Raw genomic sequence first — 22,504 nt, 5'->3', positions numbered from 1 at the left:
TCTCAGTCATCATACTGGTGACAGCGCTCAGCCAGAGTATGATGTGGAGAAAGTACATCAGGTAACTATACTGCTGCAGTCTGTTACTATTGGTTTGGTTTCATAAGCACTTTGTTCTGTTTCGGTGGCAAAAATTCTACGCTCCCACAATCCTTGTTGTTAGACTGATCAATGCCATTGTGTTTGGCTTGCTGTTCCCTTTGAAAAATTACTTTGATTGACTACTATTGATAACTTAATTCATTTCTTTTGCCCGTACAAGAGGCCTTCAGTGGCAGCAGTGGTGGCAGTGGCAGCAGTGGCAGCAGTGGTGGTAGTGGCAGCAGTGGTGGTAGTGGCAGCAGTGGTGGCAGTGGCAGCAGTGGTGGCAGTGGTGGCAGTGGCAGCAGCGGTGGCAGTGGTGGCAGTGGCAGCAGTGGTGGCAGTGGTGGCAGTGGCAGCAGTGGTGGCAGTGGTGGCAGTGGCAGCAGTGGTGGTAGTGGTGGTAGTGGCAGCAGTGGTGGTAGTGGCAGCAGTGGTGGTAGTGGTGGCAGTGGCAGCAGTGGTGGTAGTGGCAGCAGTGGTGGCAGTGGTGGCAGTGGCAGCAGTGGTGGTAGTGGCAGCAGTGGTGGTAGTGGTGGCAGTGGCAGCAGTGGTGGTAGTGGCAGCAGTGGTGGCAGTGGTGGTAGTGGCAGCAGTGGTGGCAGTGGTGGTAGTGGCAGCAGTGGTGGTAGTGGTGGTAGTGGCAGCAGTGGTGGTAGTGGCAGCAGTGGTGGTAGTGGCAGCAGTGGTGGTAGTGGCAGCAGTGGTGGTAGTGGCAGCAGTGGTGGTAGTGGCAGCAGTGGTGGTAGTGGCAGCAGTGGTGGTAGTGGCAGCAGTGGTGGTAGTGGCAGCAGTGGTGGTAGTGGCAGCAGTGGTGGTAGTGGCAGCAGTGGTGGTAGTGGCAGCAGTGGTGGTAGTGGCAGCAGTGGTGGCAGTGGCAGCAGTGGTGGCAGTGGCAGCAGTGGTGGCAGTGGCAGCAGTGGTGGTAGTGGCAGCAGTGGTGGCAGTGGCAGCAGTGGTGGTAGTGGCAGCAGTGGTGGTAGTGGCAGCAGTGGTGGTAGTGGCAGCAGTGGTGGTAGTGGCAGCAGTGGTGGTAGTGGCAGCAGTGGTGGTAGTGGCAGCAGTGGTGGCAGTGGCAGCAGTGGTGGTAGTGGCAGCAGTGGTGGCAGCGGTGGCAGTGGCAGCAGTGGTGGTAGTGGTGGTAGTGGCAGCAGTGGTGGTAGTGGCAGCAGTGGTGGTAGTGGTGGCAGTGGCAGCAGTGGTGGTAGTGGCAGCAGTGGTGGCAGTGGTGGCAGTGGCAGCAGTGGTGGTAGTGGCAGCAGTGGTGGTAGTGGTGGCAGTGGCAGCAGTGGTGGTAGTGGCAGCAGTGGTGGCAGTGGTGGTAGTGGCAGCAGTGGTGGTAGTGGTGGTAGTGGCAGCAGTGGTGGTAGTGGCAGCAGTGGTGGTAGTGGCAGCAGTGGTGGTAGTGGCAGCAGTGGTGGTAGTGGCAGCAGTGGTGGTAGTGGCAGCAGTGGTGGTAGTGGCAGCAGTGGTGGTAGTGGCAGCAGTGGTGGTAGTGGCAGCAGTGGTGGTAGTGGCAGCAGTGGTGGTAGTGGCAGCAGTGGTGGCAGTGGCAGCAGTGGTGGTAGTGGCAGCAGTGGTGGTAGTGGCAGCAGTGGTGGTAGTGGCAGCAGTGGTGGCAGTGGCAGCAGTGGTGGTAGTGGTGGTAGTGGCAGCAGCAGTGGTAGTGGCAGAAGTGGTGGCAGTGGCAGCAGTGGTGGCAGTGGCAGCAGTGGTAGTGGCAGCAGCAGTGGTAGTGGCAGCAGTGGTGGCAGTGGTGGTAGTGATAGCAGTGGTGGTAGTGGCAGCAGTGGTGGCAGTGGCAGCAGTGGTGGTAGTGGTGGTAGTGGCAGCAGCAGTGGTAGTGGCAGCAGTGGTGGTAGTGGCAGCAGTGGTGGTAGTGATAGCAGTGGTGGCAGTGGCAGCAGTGGTGGTAGTGGTGGTAGTGGCAGCAGCAGTGGTAGTGGCAGCAGTGGTGGTAGTGGCAGCAGTGGTGGTAGTGGCAGCAGTGGTGGTAGTGGCAGCAGTGGTGGTAGTGATAGCAGCATAGACATACATGTATGGGTATTCTTACCTATTCAAGTGATCACCATACTGGGTGAAGATATCAATCAGACCTTCATAATCATAGTGCTGACTCTTGGCTAGGCTACATGCACGCACCATGTACCATGCACACACACGCACGCACGCACGCACACACACACACCACACACACACAGGCAACATAGGCACATACATACAGGCACGCACACAGACACCCAAGCACGTACGCATGCACAACACACAGGTACAACTGTCTTCACAATCATTCTATTTTCAGCACAGTGTCACACGCTAAAGGCATACGAAACATAGGGTCCATATGACAGGTACCGATCACTCATAGGTACTCATCATTCATAGGTACTTATCAACCATACAATCTCATCGTCCATATCATTACATACTCATCGTCTACTCAAATCTGTGGACAGCAACTGTTTCGCTCTGTTAGAGCTCCTCAGCACAGCTCAGAGGACCGAAGCGCAGCTCTTCGCAATGAAATACGTTTCCGTGAAGCAAAGCATTTTTATAAAGAGCTGCAAACCCCGCCAAGAGTGCACGAATGGTCTATGTTTACTCATCTTCTACACAGCAATGTTGTATTACTGGCTCTGTCCACTGGACATAGAGCACTGTACGCAGCCTGAGGACCTTAGACAACTGTCTATACTCATCATCCATACATACTCATCGTCTATGTATACTCATCATCCATACATTCTCATTGTCTACGCATAGGTACTAATAGCCCATAGGTACTCATCTATCACAGGTACTTAGCATCCATGGGTGCTCATTATTGCAATCACAAACACTACTTTGCTAGTGGAGAATTGTAACGTTTACTAACGTGCTAAAAGCCTTGCGCCGCCGCCTTGTACGAGTAAGTCAAATGCTCATTCATTGTCCGGGTCCGAGGATTCGAAGGAGCTCTGCAGAATGACTAATTTATCTGACTTTGCGCCTTTTCGTTTGCTAGCTGCTTTGAGTGACGTTTTGCATTGTACTTGGTTCGTTGTGGAATACACAAGGTCTCCATTTTAAAGCACACAACATGAAGGAGGACTGGAACGGTCAATACCCAACACAATTCAGACTGGAACGGTCAATACCCAACACAATTCAGACTGGAACGGTCAATACCCAACACAATTCAGACTGGAACGGTCAATACCCAACACAATTCAGACTGGAACGGTCAATACCCAACACAATTCAGACTGGAACGGTCAATACCCAACACAATTCAGACTGGAACGGTCAATACTGAACACAATTCAGACTGGAACGGTCAATACTGAACACAATTCAGACTGGAACGGTCAATACTGAACACAATTCAGACTGGAACGGTCAATACTGAACACAATTCAGACTGGAACGGTCAATACCGAACACAATTCAGACTGGAACGGTCAATACCCAACACAATTCAGACTGGAACGGTCAATACCCAACACAATTCAGAAGAGATATGATTGTTAGGTGTGCACACACACACATACTTGATAGCCATCTGGTAGAGGTTCTTCTTGAAGAGCATGTCCAGCTTGGTCTGAGTGTCTTTCTCATCCAATCGATACAGCTACATACAGCAAACAACAGAACACAGTCATATTCATTTATTCAACATGACATATGACAACCAAACCCACATCTCCACACGTGACACCTTTAGACCTTAGATCCCCATCGCCAGAGGCGATGATTGCGCTGCTGTAGCAAGAAGGAGCCACGGGTGTGTGTGATCTCCGGTAGCCTAATTTGTACGAGGGCACTGTCCCGGAAAGACAGGGGTGCTGGGTTCGAATCCCGCTCGTGGATCCTTCTTTTGCAACAATGCCATAGCAGGACACATAGATAGCTGCCTTGGCCGCAACATAATGCAGAACACACACATGCGTGTGCGCACACACACACACACACACACACACACACACACACACACACACACACACACATACCCCCCCCCCACACACACACACGCGCGCACGCATGCACGCACACACACACACACACGCACAAATTGTGCTGGGATTGTAGCATTCAATAAGCTTGCGAGACTGAGGAAGTAACAGCCACTATTTCACATGGTCTACATGTATACCAGCAAGCCTTTTGAGGTGGCTTTTCAGGTCAGAGAATCCCTACTTTTTGGTCTCTTTCTTTTTTCTTCCTTTTTCACCGTGCACACATCCGACCACATACTTCAGCTGTTGGTGACTACTCAGGAGAATTACAGAAAAGTCAGGAGGAGAACGAGAAAGAAAAGCAAGACTTATGTGACCATTATCGTCGGGAATAGAACCCACAACCCTCTCAATTGGAAATCAGCCGCACGTAACAGTTACCATTGTACCACTATACCATATGTACCATATACACTATGTACACCATGTACACCATGTACCATATACACCATGTACCATGTACACCATGTACACCATGTACCATATACACCATATACACCATGTACCATATACACTATGTACCATGTACACCATGTACACCATGTACCATATACACTATGTACACCATGTACCATATACACCATGTACACCATATACACCATGTACACCATGTACCATATACACCATGTACCATATACACCATGTACCATATACACCATATACACCATATACACCATGTACCATATACACCATGTACACCATGTACCATGTACCATAATTATACACTATGTACACCATGTACCATATACACCATGTACACCATATACACCATGTACACCATGTACCATATACACCATGTACCATATACACCATGTACCATATACACCATATACACCATATACACCATGTACCATATACACCATGTACACCATGTACCATATACACCATGTACCATATACACCATGTACCATGTACCATGTACACCATGTACCATGTACCATGTACCATGTACACGCCCGTCACAAGAGAAGCACGCAAATCCGCAAATACACTCGATGTGCACCCACAGATTTCTCTTATAGCAACGATAGCGGGCAAGATCTGAACGAAACAGATCAAGACTAGCGCCAGCTAACTGCCTAATCCACGCAACTGGCGAGGCCATGTGAATTGACCCCCAATGCACACTTGGTCCACACCACGCGGAGCACAATGGAATAGGACGGCCAAGGCAGCTATCTATGCACATCCTACACTTGCTGGGGTAACCAGTAAAGACAGCACGCTGCTTAGATAGAAGCAGACACTAGATGCACTGGTACCTTGTACCATATGGTACATGTGACAAACGCACACACTCATGCACGCACTACCACCACAACACACAAACACGGACCATGTACCATGTACCATGTACGCCAGTCGCAAGAGAAGCACGCAAATCTGCAAATACACTGGATGCACACACACACACACACACACACACGCGCGCGCGCGCGCGCGCGCTCCTGCGCACGTGCACACACACACACACACGCACACACACCTTGTTGTCAGTTGAGATGATGAAGAGAGATCCCCACTCAGCAACGATGTCAACAATCTCAGGCAAAGGTGATGAATATGCTGTAGTCAAAACACATCCAAACATACACACACACCCACGTGCACGCATGTATGATATACATAATCAATGATCACATCCCAATACCTCTAGTATTTCTAAGGAAAATGATGACCAGCAAATAGAAATGGACATCATTTCTATAGTGGATTAGTGCCATTGAGTCATGTAGATCAACTGGATGGGGAGCCAAGTTGTCAGTTAGTACAAGACAGAAATACACTGATAGTTTGTCCTTGACACACAACAATGTCTTCACTGTGAAAGACGTGCAATTTGACTGTATGAAGTGCAAAGCAGGATTTACCGGATTCTTGTGAAATGCGATGGGTGACATCCAAGAGTGGTACGAACTTGCAAAATACGATTCCCAGCAGAAGTCAACAAAGTGATGTGGCTTGATGATTTTTCACAGTACACAACTCCGGTGTGTATGATTGCCTGACATGCACACATTGCTACTCGAGAAATTATGATTCCCTGACATGCACAAGCAGCTGGGTACACCTTGGACAAATCCATTTGCAACTCCTTCATCCAATGTATATGTGCATCATTTCATGCAAAACAAGGAATATCCAAGAAGACTAGCATCTGTATTCCAGATTGCATTTTGAAAGTTGACAATAGGGAGGTTTAGTCCCATGTAATCCGTCGGTACTTTACGTGTGTGTACCACGTGATACTCAGTGACCCACGTACAGACGTTTTCTGATTCACGACATACCGTGTATGGAGGCTCACCCACGTTCCGCCAGAATGTGGGTGAAAATCAGAATGGAGCGCATTGTGCGAGCTGTGAGGGTGCTCAGCTGAAGAAGTTTCCGAAGCACGAAATCAAAATATTGGATGAGCTTCTTAGGCCTGGGTAGCTTCGTCTTTGACCAGGTTTGGGCCTTTCGCTTCATGCTTTTGTTTGTTCCGTGTGACTAAACACAACATTGCAACGTGGGTGCCCTTCATCCACTTTACGTGGATCACCCACGTACGCGTTTCCGTTACGTGGGAACTAAACCTCCCTAATATGAGCCAAGCTCAACTTCTGCAATCAGCCAAATGCAAAGGTTGTGGAGTAAAGCAGTGGGCATCATCAGGGTTGTCTCCCTTGGTCTAGAAGCTGCCACATGGCTCATTGCATCGGAAAAAATCCTTCCGTGAATACCACTTCCAATGTGAGAATGACATGTCCAAAAAAGGCAGAGTGATGGCCAAAAGGAAATAAGGGCAACATGCTGGTATGTACCGTCATGCCACTGGTTGTCAGCAAGACACAGATCTACATTGTAGGGCTAATCCAGGACCCTGGTAAGATTACATGTACACAAAAAATCTTCAAGCAAAGACACAAGCATCAACTCAGGATCAAAACTAAACAGTCTTCTTACCCGTGAATTTGTTTTGAATGTCATATATCGTCAATGTGCACATGCCCCTGAAGAAACACACCATGAACACACCATGAACAAAATCAATCCAGTTGAGGTGATCTGCGGTCACATCACCTTCAGAAATGGGACCATATGTAGTACAATGCTGATAACATGGAACCCCTCGGGATGGTAGAAGACATTCGCCTTATCCGAGTTTCATCTTATCCAAAATCACGCGGATCGCACAGTATGTGATGCTGAATCGAAGAGGAATAGTGAATATTAAGCAGCATTGTTGGCGAAGTGAGGGATGCTCTTTCTTGAACAGCTGCGAAGTCTACAGCAGCTTTGTTGGTCAGAAGAGTAGACTTGATAATGACCGGCTGTAGCTGACCTGGCAGCTAAACAGAGTACGCTACAAAGGCTGGACAACCACTGCTGTAGTGAAGATGCAAGGCATGCTGGCTAAGGCCCGATGTAGAGGTATTTTGATACACGATGCTTGACAGAAGGAGTCTAGACTCTAGAATCATTGCGGGTGAATGGAATGACTTGAATAGCTGTATGGGATAGTGGCCCTAAAGTCACCATTATAAAAAAATTGGATACCATTCCCTCCCATCAGTGCTGAGCATTTACATATCTGGGTTGATTTTTGACACCAGATTAACACACTTGTGAACTGCCCATGCTGAATACGAGTTGGAATTTATCTGGCAAATAGCTCTCACCCTTGTCTAGCCATGGTCTTCGTGTCCAGACTGGCGACAACTAGATAGTTTCGGAACCACAACACACGTGTCTTGTCACCTGAACAACAACAACAACAGCAGCAGCAGCAAGGAATATTCAGCATTCACATGTGTAATAAACAGCAGCCATACACCCATTCAACCTGGGTATTCGGTTCATCTGTGTGCTGCGTTGCATTAGCCAATCAACGCGACAAAAGAGCAAATTCCAAAACCATACTTCGTGCAAAAAATGGTGCAAACTACTGTCGTGGACATGGAAATCCGGTCGCACGTCTAGCGGCCCCAGGGCGCTGGCCATGCAGCCGCAGGTGAGCGGTACACACATGCATGCATGCATGCATGTGCTGCAGCGCGCTGGTCGCATCGGATTAACATGTGCACTGCATGCAACGTTCTGTGCGCGCTGAGGGCGCCGGCCCCGGTCATTTGACTGGATTTCCATGTCCACGACAGTACAAAACACAAGACTACATACAAATGTGGATAAGTTGCTGCCAGGTAACACAAATCTTACCTTCAAATGCCAAGCAAGGGCCACGACCATCTGGCTGATAGAAATACAGAGCCTACAAGCATGTAGCACATTCATGCATACAGGTGAACAAACATACAGGTTGCAAACATAATATGAAATATACTACTGTAGAGGCAGAAAATTTCGCCGGTCAATAATTTCGTCTAACTCCAAAGAAAAGGAGTCCGTCCGGTTGTAAATTTCGTCCATGGATCATAAGTGTATAGCAAAGCAGGGCAAATCGACATTAGTCCTACATTTAATTTAGTCCAAAAGCTCCTTGGACGAAAAAGACGAAATTAAATTCCAGACGAATTTTTCTGCTTATACAGTATGTAGGTTCACGAACACAGACACAAGTTATATGCATGTGTTCTCACACATACACCCACATGCACATACACCCACAAACACACACACACGCACGCACGCACGCACGCACGCACGCACGCACGCACGCACGCACGCACGCACGCACGCACGCACGCACGCACGCACGCACGCACGCACGCACGCACACACACACACACACACACACACACACACACACACACACACACACACACACACACACACACACACACACACACACACACACACAAACACAAACACACACACACACACACAAAACAATTTGACAGATGCCCATCAAGGAGAGTTGAGCTGTCAAACAGACAGTAAAAAGTAAAGCAGTAGCTTCTAAGAACACTGATTTATTGCAGACGTGTGCAGTTACAAGCACCTAAACGTGGGTATACTCTTATCGGTGGAGCGTAGTATATGGATGCCTCCCTAGAAGACACATTTAAAAAGAAATGTACTTGTACATGTAGCATGTGAATGATGGCAATTACAAACAAGTAACTCTAGACTCACATCACTCTTGCCGACAACAAACTGGAAGTCCTGCGTGTGGTTGCTTAGTGTGGAGCAGTTCACATGGCAACCATGCATGTCGAGCACATTCTATGAACAGCAAAAAGGGCAACAGCAGTAACAGGAGCAGCAGAGGCAACAGCAGCAACAATCCAGAGTTATGGACGATTGAAGTTTTGAAAATGATCACCTGTGTAGTCACAGAAAGCAACACAAGCATGTATGGGGACGGTGTGGTTTCCGTCCGGCACTGCACTTCTGGTGTGTGCATGCACGTGCGAGCTGTAGTGCATGGCGATACAGGATATGGGTGTCGACATACATGCCATGTGCGCGTACTTGCACAACTCACACGCTTTCATCGTCACCGCTTCACAGTGTGCGTGCAGTTCACTCGATTTTTCCGCCCACCGCCGGGAAATCACCGTGGGCTGGTTTCGGCGATCATTTTCCTTCTACCGCGATGAAGCGCTAGCCTAAATATTCTAGAATCCTCTTGTTTTAGACTAATTCGAGGCAGCTGAACACAAAAATCAGGTGTTCCTGCCGAGTATGCATCCGGTCAAAAGTAGTATTTCGCAATGCCTCAGCGCAAAGCGCAGCTCCGTTTTTTAAAGCACGGCATGTGTGGCATCAATGAAAAGGTAATGACTTCAGCTACCCAAAAAATAGCATTGGCAAGGGAGAAGTGGCTACAGGAGAAGATAGAAGCAGGCTCGAAGTCAGCCCAAACAGCTGCCACGTGGGGTCCATTGCATTCGTAGACACAAGTCGGGACTGCAGTGTTCACCTGTCCCGGGCTGGAACTGAACTTCCTATCCATAGCCATGGCAGGGGGGGGGGGGGGGGGAGCATGGTGGTGTTCATGCAGGATTCGAGATAAGAACAAGACTACCCTCCAGCAAATCAGATATCAGAATTTCCATGTTCGCAGCACCAGCACCACCACACAGTTGACAATTTCAAGGGCTCAACAATCAGATTTCTACATGTAGCCACAAATTGCTTTGGAAAAGATTCAAATCACCATTGTACATTAGGAAACCCCTCAACGCATAGAATATATAATTCATACCCTGAAATCTTTGTGAGTCAAGTTGTACGATGTGATAGTGTCTGTTGTAGCCACAAATAGAACTGTCTGGCCAGACACATGGCGGAAAGCAAGACCTATCGAAAGAAGTAGGCATAACACATGCATATGCACACGTACACGCACACACGCACACAGCGCGCACACACACACACACACACACACAGCGCACACACATACACACATGGATACACGCACGTGCATATGTGCACACATAATTATAGAGTGTGAGTGAGTTAGAATGAGACCGGGAGGCAGACAGGGGGAGAGAGAGAGAGAGAGAGAGAGAGAGAGAGAGAGAGAGAGAGAGAGAGAGAGAGAGAGAGCGAGAGAGAGAGAGAGAGAGAGAGAGAGAGAGAGAGAGAGAGAGCGAGAGAGCGAGAGAGCGAGAGAGCGAGAGAGCGAGAGAGCGAGAGAGCGAGAGAGCGAGAGAGCGAGAGAGCGAGAGAGCGAGAGAGCGAGAGAGCGAGAGAGCGAGAGAGCGAGAGAGCGAGAGAGCGAGAGAGCGAGAGAGCGAGAGAGCGAGAGAGCGAGAGAGAGAGAGAGAGAGAGAGAGAGAGAGAGAGAGAGAGAGAGAGAGAGAGAGAGAGAGAGAGAGAGAGAGAGAGAGAGAGAGAGAGAGAGAGAGACTGCATAAGCAGAAACATTCGTCTGGAATTTGATTTCGGCTTTTTCGTCCAAAGAGCTTTTGGACAAGATTAAATGCCAGACTAATGTCGATTTGTCCAGCTTTTCAATACACTCTTATGATCCATGGACGAAATTTTCAACCGGACCGACGAACTCCCTTTCTTTGGAGTTGGACGACGTTATTGACCGACAAAATGTTCTGCCTGTACAGTAGAGAGATAGAGAAAGAGAGACGGAGAGGGAGGTGCGCATGTGTGCATGCGTGCGTGCGATTGATGTGTTAGATGTCCTGGGTGGCAGAGAGAACCTTCAAGCAATGGCTTTTGGCTCGGCCTCTCCATGAAAATTTCTGCTTGCGTACATTAACTTTTTAGACCCCCCAGGTCTAAGAAAGAACACATCATTCAGAGAGCAATGCCTCCAAGGGGAACTATAAGAACTTAGGGCAGGGTAAATGAGCACTTACCAGTGACGGGATGCTTGTCAGAATGGATCACCCTAGTCTTGCTGTGCCTGTGCTCAACAACAACAGCAGCAGCAGCAACACAAGAGTAGCAGTAGTAGCTCAGAGCTTTGTGCGTTCAATAAAACACCTTTTAGTAGTAGGAGCAGATAGCAGGAAGAACTCTTTGACTTTGAGGTGGGGGAATATATCTAATAAAATGGCTTTAAATCAAGCAGAGGACCAACACTGATTTCATTGAACTCTGCCATACATAATTATTTTATAAGAAGAAAAGAGGACCAAGGAGCTACAAGTTACGCTATAATATCCACTAACACCACTGCAGTTACTTTACAATCAGCTCATGTGATAACATTGCACGACACTGACCAACTTCTTATCTATTAATCCTTGGCTCTCCACCCAAGTCTAACTATACATTATTATTATACAAAATTATATAAAATTATAGAATGCAGGGCAAGTGTAAGAAAAATAATGTGCTGGACACATATCCGTGAAATAGTGAAGATCAAGACACCTCTTGGGCATGAAATCAACCCCAAGGTGTCCAGATTTTTTAATCATGATGCCCCATCAGGGAGTCGTACTCAAACTAGGGAGGTGACACGGCACAGAAATCCGTGTCACAGGGGTTGACTCGCACCCGTGACCCCTCGTTGTTATTTTTGGAATAGTTCAGTCCAGTCCGGTCCGAAAGGTCATACTCGGACCGACTCGCCTTCTGTACTTCACCTCCAAGCGTGCAACGCAAGACCCGCAAAGTATGATTTTTCTGTGGGGAACGATTTTGCCATTGATCAAGTTTTTATTGGAGTGCTCAGGTACACTACGATTGCTGAGACGTCCCGAGCACGCTTGTTCAGGTTCTCTATTTTTGACGAGCCGGTCCTACAGCCCCCTACATTGTATCTAACGACATAGGAGCTGACAATGTAAGAGGATTTCCCTGGAAATAATGATGATGGTGGTGTGACTGCTGCAGGAAAAATGCTGGCTGTTTATGACAGTATGACTAGATGTACAATGTAGCTCTCTTGTATGGTACTTAACCTCTGCTATAAATGTGTTATTTAGGAAGACTGGTGTATTGTGCAAGTCATAAAGAAGAAATGGGGCAGATACACGACTCACAATTTTCAAAAACCAGCTTCGTGTTATGTGTAATTTGTGTCAAAATTGTAGTATTTAGACATGACAATATCATTGGCTGTACTTCTCTTATATGGTACATAACCCCTGCTATAAATGTGTTATTTAGGCAGACTGGACCATTGTGCAAGTCATAAAGAAGAAATGGGGCAGATACACGACTTACAATTTTCAAAACCTGGCTTCGTGTTATGTGTAATTTGTGTCAAAATTGTAGTATTTCAACATGACAATATCACTGGCTGTACTTCTCTTATATGGTACTTAACCCCTGCTATAAATGTGTTGTTTAGGAAGACTGGTGTATTGTGCAAGTCATAAAGAAGAAATGGGGCAGATACACGACTTCCAATTTTCAAAAACCAGCTTCGTGTTATGTGTAATTTGTGTCAAAATTGTAGTATTTAGACATGACAATATCATTGGCTGTACTTCTCTAATATGGTACATAACCCCTGCTATAAATGTGTTATTTAGGCAGACTGGACCATTGTGCAAGTCATAAAGAAGAAGTGGGGCAGATACACGACTTACAATTTTCAAAACCTGGCTTCGTGTTATGTGTAATTTGTGTCAAAATTGTAGTATTTCAACATGACAATATCACTGGCTGTACTTCTCTTATATGGTACATAACCCCTGCTATAAATGTGTTGTTTAGGAAGACTGGTGTATTGTGCAAGTCATAAAGAAGAAATGGGGCAGATACACGACTTCCAATTTTCAAAAACCAGCTTCGTGTTATGTGCAATTTGGGTCAATTTTTAGTATTCGGATTAACCTAGGATACGACTCTGAACAGTTCTGAACAGTTACCGCAACACTACACGCCGTTTCATAACTGCTGCTGTTGCCATCACTGCTATCAAGTAGTTCGGACATGGCAGGAGCTAAAAAAATTGCTGGTAGTCTTTCAAAGAATACTGGCGAGTGATGGGCTGTAAACGAAATGTGCTGCCTCAATAATTTCAAAAACTAGACACCCATGCTTGGAGGTGAAGTACAGAAGGCGAGTCTCCCGAGTATGACCTTTCGGACTGGACTGGACTGAACTATTCCAAAAATAACAACGAGGGGTCACGGGTGCGAGTCAACCCCTGTGACACGGATTTCTGTGCCGTGTCACCTCCCTAGTTTGAGTACGACTCCCTGTGCCCCATACAGGACGCACCCAGTGTGCTGAAAGTGCTCAGATGTGGCGGAGGCAGAGCGTACTACATTTACACAATAGCACAGTGAAGCAAGGCTAAGGTGGTGTAATTCTGAGTTTCACACACATAGCACGATCAACAGGCAACACGGTAAATAGTGCTTTCATCATGCCAGTACAGTCTGTATCGCCTATAAGGTTGGCGGCTATCTCTTAATTTGCTGACCCAAAATCCTATATATAGGATTTGAAAATATGTGCGTTTTATGCCGTTGTTATTGGTCATCACGACCAATAATAACGGCATAATGGTTTTCATGGAAGTTGTAAATATGTTTGAGGCATGAATCTTTACATTTTAGATTCATAGGGCGATAATATTTCTGATGAATACCCATTCTCAGCAATAATTTGAAATTTGAGCATAATTGTTCAGCTGCTGTCATGGAAAGGACTGAAGCAGTGAATGTGCAGAAGAACATTGCAGGCGTGGCACGGGGTGGTTTCATGACGACATATCGCACATGCCGTCATGAAACTACCAGTTTCAAGGATAAAACAAGGTCCAATAAAATCTCAAATCCTATATATAGGATTCGAAAAATAGGGCACAGGCCTTTGTAATATTGGGCAAGGAGATGAGCCTGAGATGTTAGTGTTTGAAAAAGTTATCTTATTCAACTCTCGATATCTACTAAGACCTAGCAAGGAAGAATTGGTAACATACGTTTCCCTATGCTCGTGCCACACCCATTTTGAGTTGAAAAATATGACCAAAATCCTATATATATAGGATTTAGCAAATTAAGAGATAGTAATATACCGGATATAGTGATCAATTTCTCAAATTCATTTTCATTTGCCATAACTAAGTATACACAGTTATCGCGTATAGTAATAATAGTCTATAGTAATATATCGCCTATAGTGATCAAATTCATATTTCAAAAGACCTTTATTACATTATTTTTGCATCGGTTATAGTGACTGGTGTAAAATCAAGCGCTGTCAGAGGAGAACAGGCTGTTACTTCTTCGTGAAGAACTTGTCCAGTGAGTGTTGTTTGGTGAGTTTTGCTCGTACAAGTTGCCAAAATAGGGAGGTTTAGTTCCCACGTAACGGAAACGCGTACGTGGGTGATCCACGTAAAGTGGATGAAGGGCACCCACGTTGCAATGTTGTGTTTAGTCACACGGAACAAACAAAAGCATGAAGCGAAAGGCCCAAACCTGGTCAAAGACGAAGCTACCCAGGCCTAAGAAGCTCATCCAATATTTTGATTTCGTGCTTCGGAAACTTCTTCAGCTGAGCACCCTCACAGCTCGCACAATGCGCTCCATTCTGATTTTCACCCACGTTCTGGCGGAACGTGGGTGAGCCTCCATACACGGTATGTCGTGAATCAGAAAACGTCATTACGTGGGTCACTGAGTATCACGTGGTACACACACGTAAAGTACCCACGGATTACGTGGGACTAAACCTCCCTAATATGCCTCCATCGTGAGGAAATGCTGATTTCGTGTGTCAGGAGCTACAGCCAGCTACATGACATTGTACATGTATGTAGTGCGTATGTGCACGGCGCGCTGAGTCGTTTGACACCCCACTCGCATACATTGCATGCAGTATCGGTCATAATAATATATCGCTTAGGCCATGGTAAAAATTATCTTTGATTCTCAAGTACGCGCGCACCGATTTTTGGCGGCGCACCGACGAATTTTTTTATTTCTATGCATGCATATGCGCGCATGAAAACGATCCATGCGAAAGGCATGAATCAGGGAGTAGTAAAATACCGGTATTTGTCTACTCCCTGGCCTGAATAATAAAATAAATTTAAACAATTATATGAACCTGTGACGTACATATGTGTGACCCTATCTTTGGAAATAAAAAAATTGTGGGAAATAAAATAAAAAATCGCTCGCTCGCACCGGTTTTCACATGCTCATGACCTGAGAATCAACTTTATTTTTTACCATGGCCTTATAGTGATAAAATGCTCAAAATCAAACACCAACGCTATAGGCGATATTGACTGTATATGTACAAGGAAGAGGGGGTGCAAGCAGCGGCAATGTTGAAATGTCAGTGGTCCTGGGTGTGCTGCTATTCTTTGGCTGTTGGGTTGTCATTGAATATGAGCAGTGAGAATATATATCTGTGTTTGTTGTGAAGCCCACACAGTCGCACATACAACAAGTGACTCAGCTTCTCTCTAGATAGTAGTGTCTCTACAACAGGTTGCATCTTGACCAGGCACTTGTACAAAAGCTTACTCACCGCTCACGTGTGATATCACCCCGTACCAACAACACGCTACCATCACAGAAGCCAACAGCCATTGCTTGTAGGTTCTCATGTGCTGCCACGCAGGATACCTAACACATCAATCAGACACGCACACATGGATACACGCACACATACATACATTGACATACGCATACATGCACACACATAAAAAAGTGCCACTGCGCGCATCACTACACGGCACTGTCGCCCGTTCACACTGGAAAAGTGGCCGCTTTGTATGGTTGCGTCCCCGCCTATGATACGAAAAATTGAACAGATTCAACTTTTCCATCACTTCCCGATTTGCATGGATGATGGTGGTATGGTTGCGTTCCCGTTCCTGGTGTTCACATTCGATATCATCATGAGTGTCTCGTCGTTCCTTACGTTGTGTCACATCGGACCTTAATTCATCCTTGATGTCATCCTACCCAAAGGGTTAGGGATATTACTAATATAATTCTATTGCGGACATTAGGCGGCTTGCAGTGGAGTGTACACAGTACACTGCATACCATATACAGTACTGCATACGGGACACATTACACTGCACACGGTACTTACTGCAACAGGTTTAGTGCCAGGTGCTACACGTAACATGCGTACACACACTGGCAGGTTCATTGAGTCACGCTGGTATATGAAAGAGAGTAGATACAGATACCCACACACATGGTCAGTCAGTCAGTCAGACAGACAGACAGACAGACCCAGATCGATAGACACACAAACAATACAGCACAATAATACCCATTCGCAGATGATGGTACACACACGCACGCACGCACACACACACACCCACACACACACACACACACACACACACACACGCACACGCACACAATGAGTGAATTCTCGGAAATGCAATATTCCCACCCCATCGCCACCACATTTCGGCCCAGTCCACACAAGGAAGAAAAAGCATTTAGTCTCAATGGCTCGTAAGAGTTCACACAGCACCACGCTTCTCCTGCACTGTTGCGGTCCTGACAAGGACAAAGTTTGCCATGACAACACTGCTGTGTAAGCTGATGAGAAATACATACCTATAATTACCCCGCCCAGAACACCGTTCAGAATGTTGGAAGTCATTTACACAGCTGTAGTGGTGGTGGTGGGGGGGGGGGGGCTGTTGTAAAAAAAATCTCCACCCGCAGTGCACTTTCCAAGCACTGAAACAAGGCCTAGGTATACACTCCGTCAGCCATCTGCTGGTGTCATGTGAGCAGGCCCTGAGGTTTACAAAACATTAATGGTACCAGCAGCTAGTGTAGCCAACCATGTCATCCTCCACCCACCTACCCACCCACCCACCCACCAGATTGCAGATTCACCATTGCAAACAATATTCGCATGTACATACATGCTTCACTCAGCACCAAGCTAAACGCATTTTCATCCTGAAAATCATTTAGCCAGCAGCACTTCCATTTGCCACACTCACACACTCACAATTGCACACCAACATCAGCTGGTCACAAGTTGTTCTGGAATTACAGCATTCAACAGCGTACAAGGCTGAGGAATCAACCATCAGTGTTTAGTCAGCTTAATAGGCTGTTTCTAAAGCTATCATTCAACAGCGTACAAGCTTGAGGAATCAACCATCAGTGTTTAGTCAGCTTAATAGGCTGTTTCTAAAAGCTATCAATGAAACACCAGCCAACCTTGTCAAAGTTCCACACTTTCACCATCGGGGCAATTCCTTCATCATCCTCCTATAACAACAAAGAACAATTGACACAAAATATTGGACATGTTCTAAGGCAATGGGTTGACAAAGCATAATTATTGCATTGCGACATGAGGGTGAAAGATATTCCACCGCTAAAATTCCTGATCTTCGTGCCTAACGCTCCTACTTGTGATGTATTCTGTTTCTCTCCGGTGGTTTTACCGGTAGTTTTTCTTGAGCAGTGTTTCTGCTAAGTCTACTTGGTCCGCCCAGTTAAAATTGGCGCTTATCTTCACACTTGTCTCAGGAAAGAAATACGAATATTTGAAGCAAGCCACGATCACAAAGCACTATATACATGATTATTTACATGTCAGTAAGCAACTCAGTCGAAAATTCAAGCAAGTTACACAATCATCCTCCTCGCCACTATCGTCGCTGGAGGAAGAGCTCAAAACGTACAATCCGGACAGCTGCTACACGGGTCGTTTCATAGCTTGTTCCACTTCTCCTCGTCTCGAATCACGCTCAAAGGCAGTGCGTGCCTGTCACCTTCCCATCAGAAGCTGAGTGAGACTGCCCGCATGTTGACTGTAAGTGTTATCCCCGTTCGTCGCAATAATGCGTCTTTGTTTGAGACAAAAAGGCCACGCCATATCAGTGTCCTTTTTTCAAATCGCCTCTGGCGCTTGTCGTACTTGCTGATCAGCACCCGTACGCACGCAAGCCGCTGCTGCTGCACTGGTGCTTGAAGATTTACATGCAGCGCAGTGATAGCTTCCGCTTGATGTAGCACATGTGCGTACTGCACCTACAACGCCGCGCAACAGGCTTTTCGGCTAGTTTCCTGAAAGTCCTTTGCACGAGTGTTTCTCTCAGGACTTGGTGTTTTCTTTGATTAGCTCCTTTGCCCTGTCCTCTGTGAGCTTCAAAGTGTGTCCGCCAGATTGGTCTCACTTACTGGAGATATCGACATGAGCTGCAGTTTCTTCGTCAGCGATTTGCTAGTGATAGCGCTTCACTAGGCGCTGTACTGTGCAAGCACTGAAATTCAAGCTCGCGAAGCGCTTTTTCAGCTTTTCTATACCTCCCCGGGGTAAACAATCCTTGCCATCAGACAGCTGGAAGTAGACAGAAACTGTATTCTCCATCGCTCTGAAATGCGAACATCCTGACCTATTATACGGACTCGAGCGGAGGTTGCAGTGTTTTCTTGCGCTGACGGAAGTGTTCGTCAGCGGCAGCTCCGTCAAAAAGACTCCGTCAAAAAGACTCGAACCGATCGCAACTTCTGTGATGGTTTGTGCTGCCATGTCGTCGGATGCAATGGTCAATGGTTATGCTCGGATGGTGAATCGGTGGTTCCATGCCGTGTGGCACAGGCAGAACACCAAAAAACCAAGTGAGAAGATAAGCGCCAATTTTAACTTGGCGGACCAAGTATTTATTACCTTGACTCCTTCTCACTTTCCTTTCATCCCACCCACCCTTCCAGGAAACTCCCCTGATAAGTATCCCATTTTACTTTTGGAGAATCCTGCAAATAAAGTCTGAATGAATGAATGAAGAAAGCGGCAGCAGTAGAATCTGTGAAAGTGCTCCCGGCTATTCTTCAAACCTAGGGCAAGGTTAACATGAAAACAGGCTACTCACTCCGATAGTGACCAAGATATTGCTTTGCTTCAGCTGGAAGAGATGAGAAATTCTCACTTGATAGGCTGGAAATGATATGAGTGTCCAGCTATGGTCTGTAAAGAAGACCATACCCTCGGCATGTAATCACCATCAACAACCTCTAGTCAAGGAATACATGTGCGTGCACATTGGCAGATGTTGGTCTCCCTCTCTCTCTCTCTCTCCCTCCCTCCCCCTCCCCCTCCCCTCCCCCTCCCCCTCCCCCTCCCCCTCCCTCTTCCTCTTCCTCTCCCTCTCCCTCTCTCTCTCTCTCTCTCTCTCTCTCTCTCGCTCTCTCTCCAGCTACTAGTATATGTTCTTCACAATGTCTGTCTCGCAGTGACAACTTAGTGCATGCTACCCATGACAAGCTGCAAACTGTTGAGACTAAGATCAATACACATGCACACTCACACATGTACCCTGTTTCTCCGGATGGTCCGGGACCGGGCACTGCCTGTAACTTTGAAATGTCCGTAACTCTATATCACATCCATGTCTGATGGTGAAAGGCCAGAGATATAGCATGTGATGTCACCATTTCCACTAAAAAAAAAAAGAGTCGTGCTATCTCTACTAAAACTAACCCAAAGGGTGCCCAGTAGACTGGAGTGCCCGAAACTTCGGGGTCCTGATAACCAAGGTATCACTATGAGTGTAGTACTAATACGTACACAAGTGAACGTGGCAATCAGCAAGGCTATCTGTGTTTCTATGTGTGCCAGAAACTTAGGGCACAGCCTAAAGTTAGCTTAACACATTTATTCAGAATACACACGCACACACACACACACACACACACGCGCGCGCGCGTGCGCATGCACGCATACACACGTACGCACACACGCATACAACGTGTGTGTACTAAATAAGGAGGAGGATATCTCCACAGATGATGTTGCCACGTCCACTGGCCCAGCATGTTATTCGAAATCCCTATACAAAGCCACAATCAAAGGAAACCAACATTTACTTATCAAGAAGAAGTAGAGCACCAGCATTGAAATATTGTAGGCCACATACAATGATAGTATGAGTTTGAAGGGCTTGTACTGTAGAGTATTATCCCAGACTAAGATGACTGCAGTCCATGATGAAATAAACACACAATTACCAAGCAATAACGTTACAAGCACACAGAACAAACAATCCAGGTACAGTGAGGCTGCAGTACAGTACAGCCACTGGTCACTGAATCTTGTTCATAAAAGTACACACCTTAAACTTGTCAAGAGTTTGGCCAGACTGGGGGTCCTTCACGATATCCTTGTCGAAGAAATTGAATTTTCTCCACTGAATAGTAGCAGAACAACACATATCAGACACGCACACAATTAAAGAAGCCAAGAATCAGGCAGGCAAAGTCCAGAAATACAATAATTATTATAATGGCGATGAAGAGGACAGACTGTGCTGTTAACTTATTTGTGGTCTCCAAAACTCAATTTTCAAGGAATCATTCTCACATGATGTGGTTGCATATGATTGCCAGATATGATCGAGCTGTCGGTGACAATTAGTTTTGTGACTGTATTGCATATGCACAAACTATGGTGCACAATTATCCAGAACCCAACTTGTAGAAATGATGTGATCATCTCACTTCTTTTATGCTGTAGTAATGTAGATAGTGGGAGCTGAGTAAAACCAAGAGTACCAATGATAACCAAGAGTATGCAACTCGACGATTCCCCAGCCCACGGCGGAATTTTTTATGACATCAGTCTTTGGCGGCGGTTTGGCTCACTGATGCCATCATGCGTAGCCAGAGATCAAAGAACAAATAATTTGTACATTACAACTACGGTAGTCGAAGCAGAACGACGGACGATAGATCGATGTGTTTTGAACCTGATGAACTCTCACCGTATCTACAAAACAAGCGCAGGAAAGCATGCACACTATCATACTTGTGACGCAATAAAAAACTTCTGCCGTGGGTGAACCCATCGTGGCTCTTGTTGCGTTACGTACTCTTGGTAAAACCAAGAGTACATAACCAAGAGTGTGTAACTCCAATCTTGAGCTGCGATGGGTTCACCCATGGCGCTTTATTTTGTCGCATCATTCCTTGGCAGAAGTATGATCAAGAGTGTATGCTTTCCCGCACTTGTTTAGTAGATACGGTGTGAGTTCATCAGGCTCAGGACACATCCATCTACCGTCCGTTGTTCTGCTCCAACTACCGTAGCTACGATGTACAGTACATGTACAGAATCGTTGTACTTTGATCTCTCGCTGCACATGATGGCATCAGTGATTCAAACAGCCACGAAAGACTGTCATAAAAAATCCCGCTGTGGGCTAGGGAATCATCAAATTGCACACTCTTGGTTATGTACTCTTGGTAAAACTCATTAAGCCCATTTGCCAACTGGGAAATGGCACGATCATCAGAGAATTAATTCCCAAGCTCTGTCAGAGTGGTGTTTCATCCTCAGACACATACATAATTATACGCACCGGGCTGGAGAGATTTGTGCTGAAACATGTCTATTAAAGGGTGTGTTTACACGGCGACGTTAGGGATGAAAAGTTTATCGAAAACGCAACAAAATTCTTTTGGATGCATGGTTTGTTCACACGGTACATGGAGCAAAGCGGAAAAAGTTGTACACCAAAATGGAAGAACGCCAAAACGCTGGCCAAAGTGGAAGAATTTGAAAACGGAAATGTTCGGCCGGATAAATTCGGACTTGTGAACAGTCGAAACGGTGTGCGGGGCTACTGTCACGTTTGTATCGTTTCGCGCGTCCACGCGGCGGATTCGACAATGTTTGTCATGTGTTGTGGTATAGAGTGTTTTCTACTATTTAGGGGTGAAAGTTGGCATTGAGATCCAGAGTTCGAGTACTCTGATTTTCTCCGATCGAATATTCGAGTATTCGAGTATTCTTCATCTCCTATAAATTGCACACCGAGGGCCTTAAAATCACATGATACAACCCTGCTTGAACCGAGTGGCTGCCATTTTTCAGCTCTGGTATATAGGTTGCTGGGTCATTTGGGCTCTCTCTACTCGTGAACAAATGTTCACCACACAGTCTGCACATCAATATCTGCCGACTGCTGCTCTGAAACTGCAGGTTTCTGTGGTAAATGCATGTACCACGTATGAACGAGTACTCTGAGTTATTCCGAGTACGATTATTTCTGAAAAAACCGAGCGAGTACTCGAGTATTCGGTATAATTGTTTCACCCCTACTACTA

At 46.3% G+C, this 22,504-nt stretch overlaps 1 protein-coding gene across 1 annotated transcript in view; it reads right to left on the bottom strand.

Moving 5' to 3' along the window:
- The window catches only part of LOC135822302 (vacuolar protein sorting-associated protein 11 homolog), a 55,040-nt gene that overhangs the window by 30,901 nt on the left and 1,635 nt on the right, over positions 1 to 22,504 (bottom strand). Inside the window, exons 2-16 of the mRNA XM_065335038.1 lie at positions 20,512 to 20,586; positions 20,178 to 20,229; positions 19,273 to 19,394; positions 17,612 to 17,662; positions 16,509 to 16,577; positions 15,936 to 16,033; positions 11,345 to 11,391; positions 10,231 to 10,325; positions 9,156 to 9,245; positions 8,280 to 8,331; positions 7,742 to 7,820; positions 7,026 to 7,072; positions 5,563 to 5,642; positions 3,612 to 3,691; positions 2,135 to 2,209 (exon numbers count right to left, since the gene is read on the bottom strand). Of these exons, the coding sequence (XP_065191110.1) occupies positions 2,135 to 2,209; positions 3,612 to 3,691; positions 5,563 to 5,642; positions 7,026 to 7,072; positions 7,742 to 7,820; positions 8,280 to 8,331; positions 9,156 to 9,245; positions 10,231 to 10,325; positions 11,345 to 11,391; positions 15,936 to 16,033; positions 16,509 to 16,577; positions 17,612 to 17,662; positions 19,273 to 19,394; positions 20,178 to 20,229; positions 20,512 to 20,586 (1,112 nt within the window). The remainder of the gene's footprint in view (positions 1 to 2,134; positions 2,210 to 3,611; positions 3,692 to 5,562; positions 5,643 to 7,025; positions 7,073 to 7,741; positions 7,821 to 8,279; positions 8,332 to 9,155; positions 9,246 to 10,230; positions 10,326 to 11,344; positions 11,392 to 15,935; positions 16,034 to 16,508; positions 16,578 to 17,611; positions 17,663 to 19,272; positions 19,395 to 20,177; positions 20,230 to 20,511; positions 20,587 to 22,504) is intronic.

This window comes from Sycon ciliatum, chromosome 8 (genome assembly GCF_964019385.1).
Source record: "Sycon ciliatum chromosome 8, ocSycCili1.1, whole genome shotgun sequence".
Taxonomy (NCBI): domain Eukaryota; kingdom Metazoa; phylum Porifera; class Calcarea; order Leucosolenida; family Sycettidae; genus Sycon; species Sycon ciliatum.
Note: the sequence above shows the minus strand (reverse complement) of the source record. Positions and strands in the feature narration are given on the sequence as shown.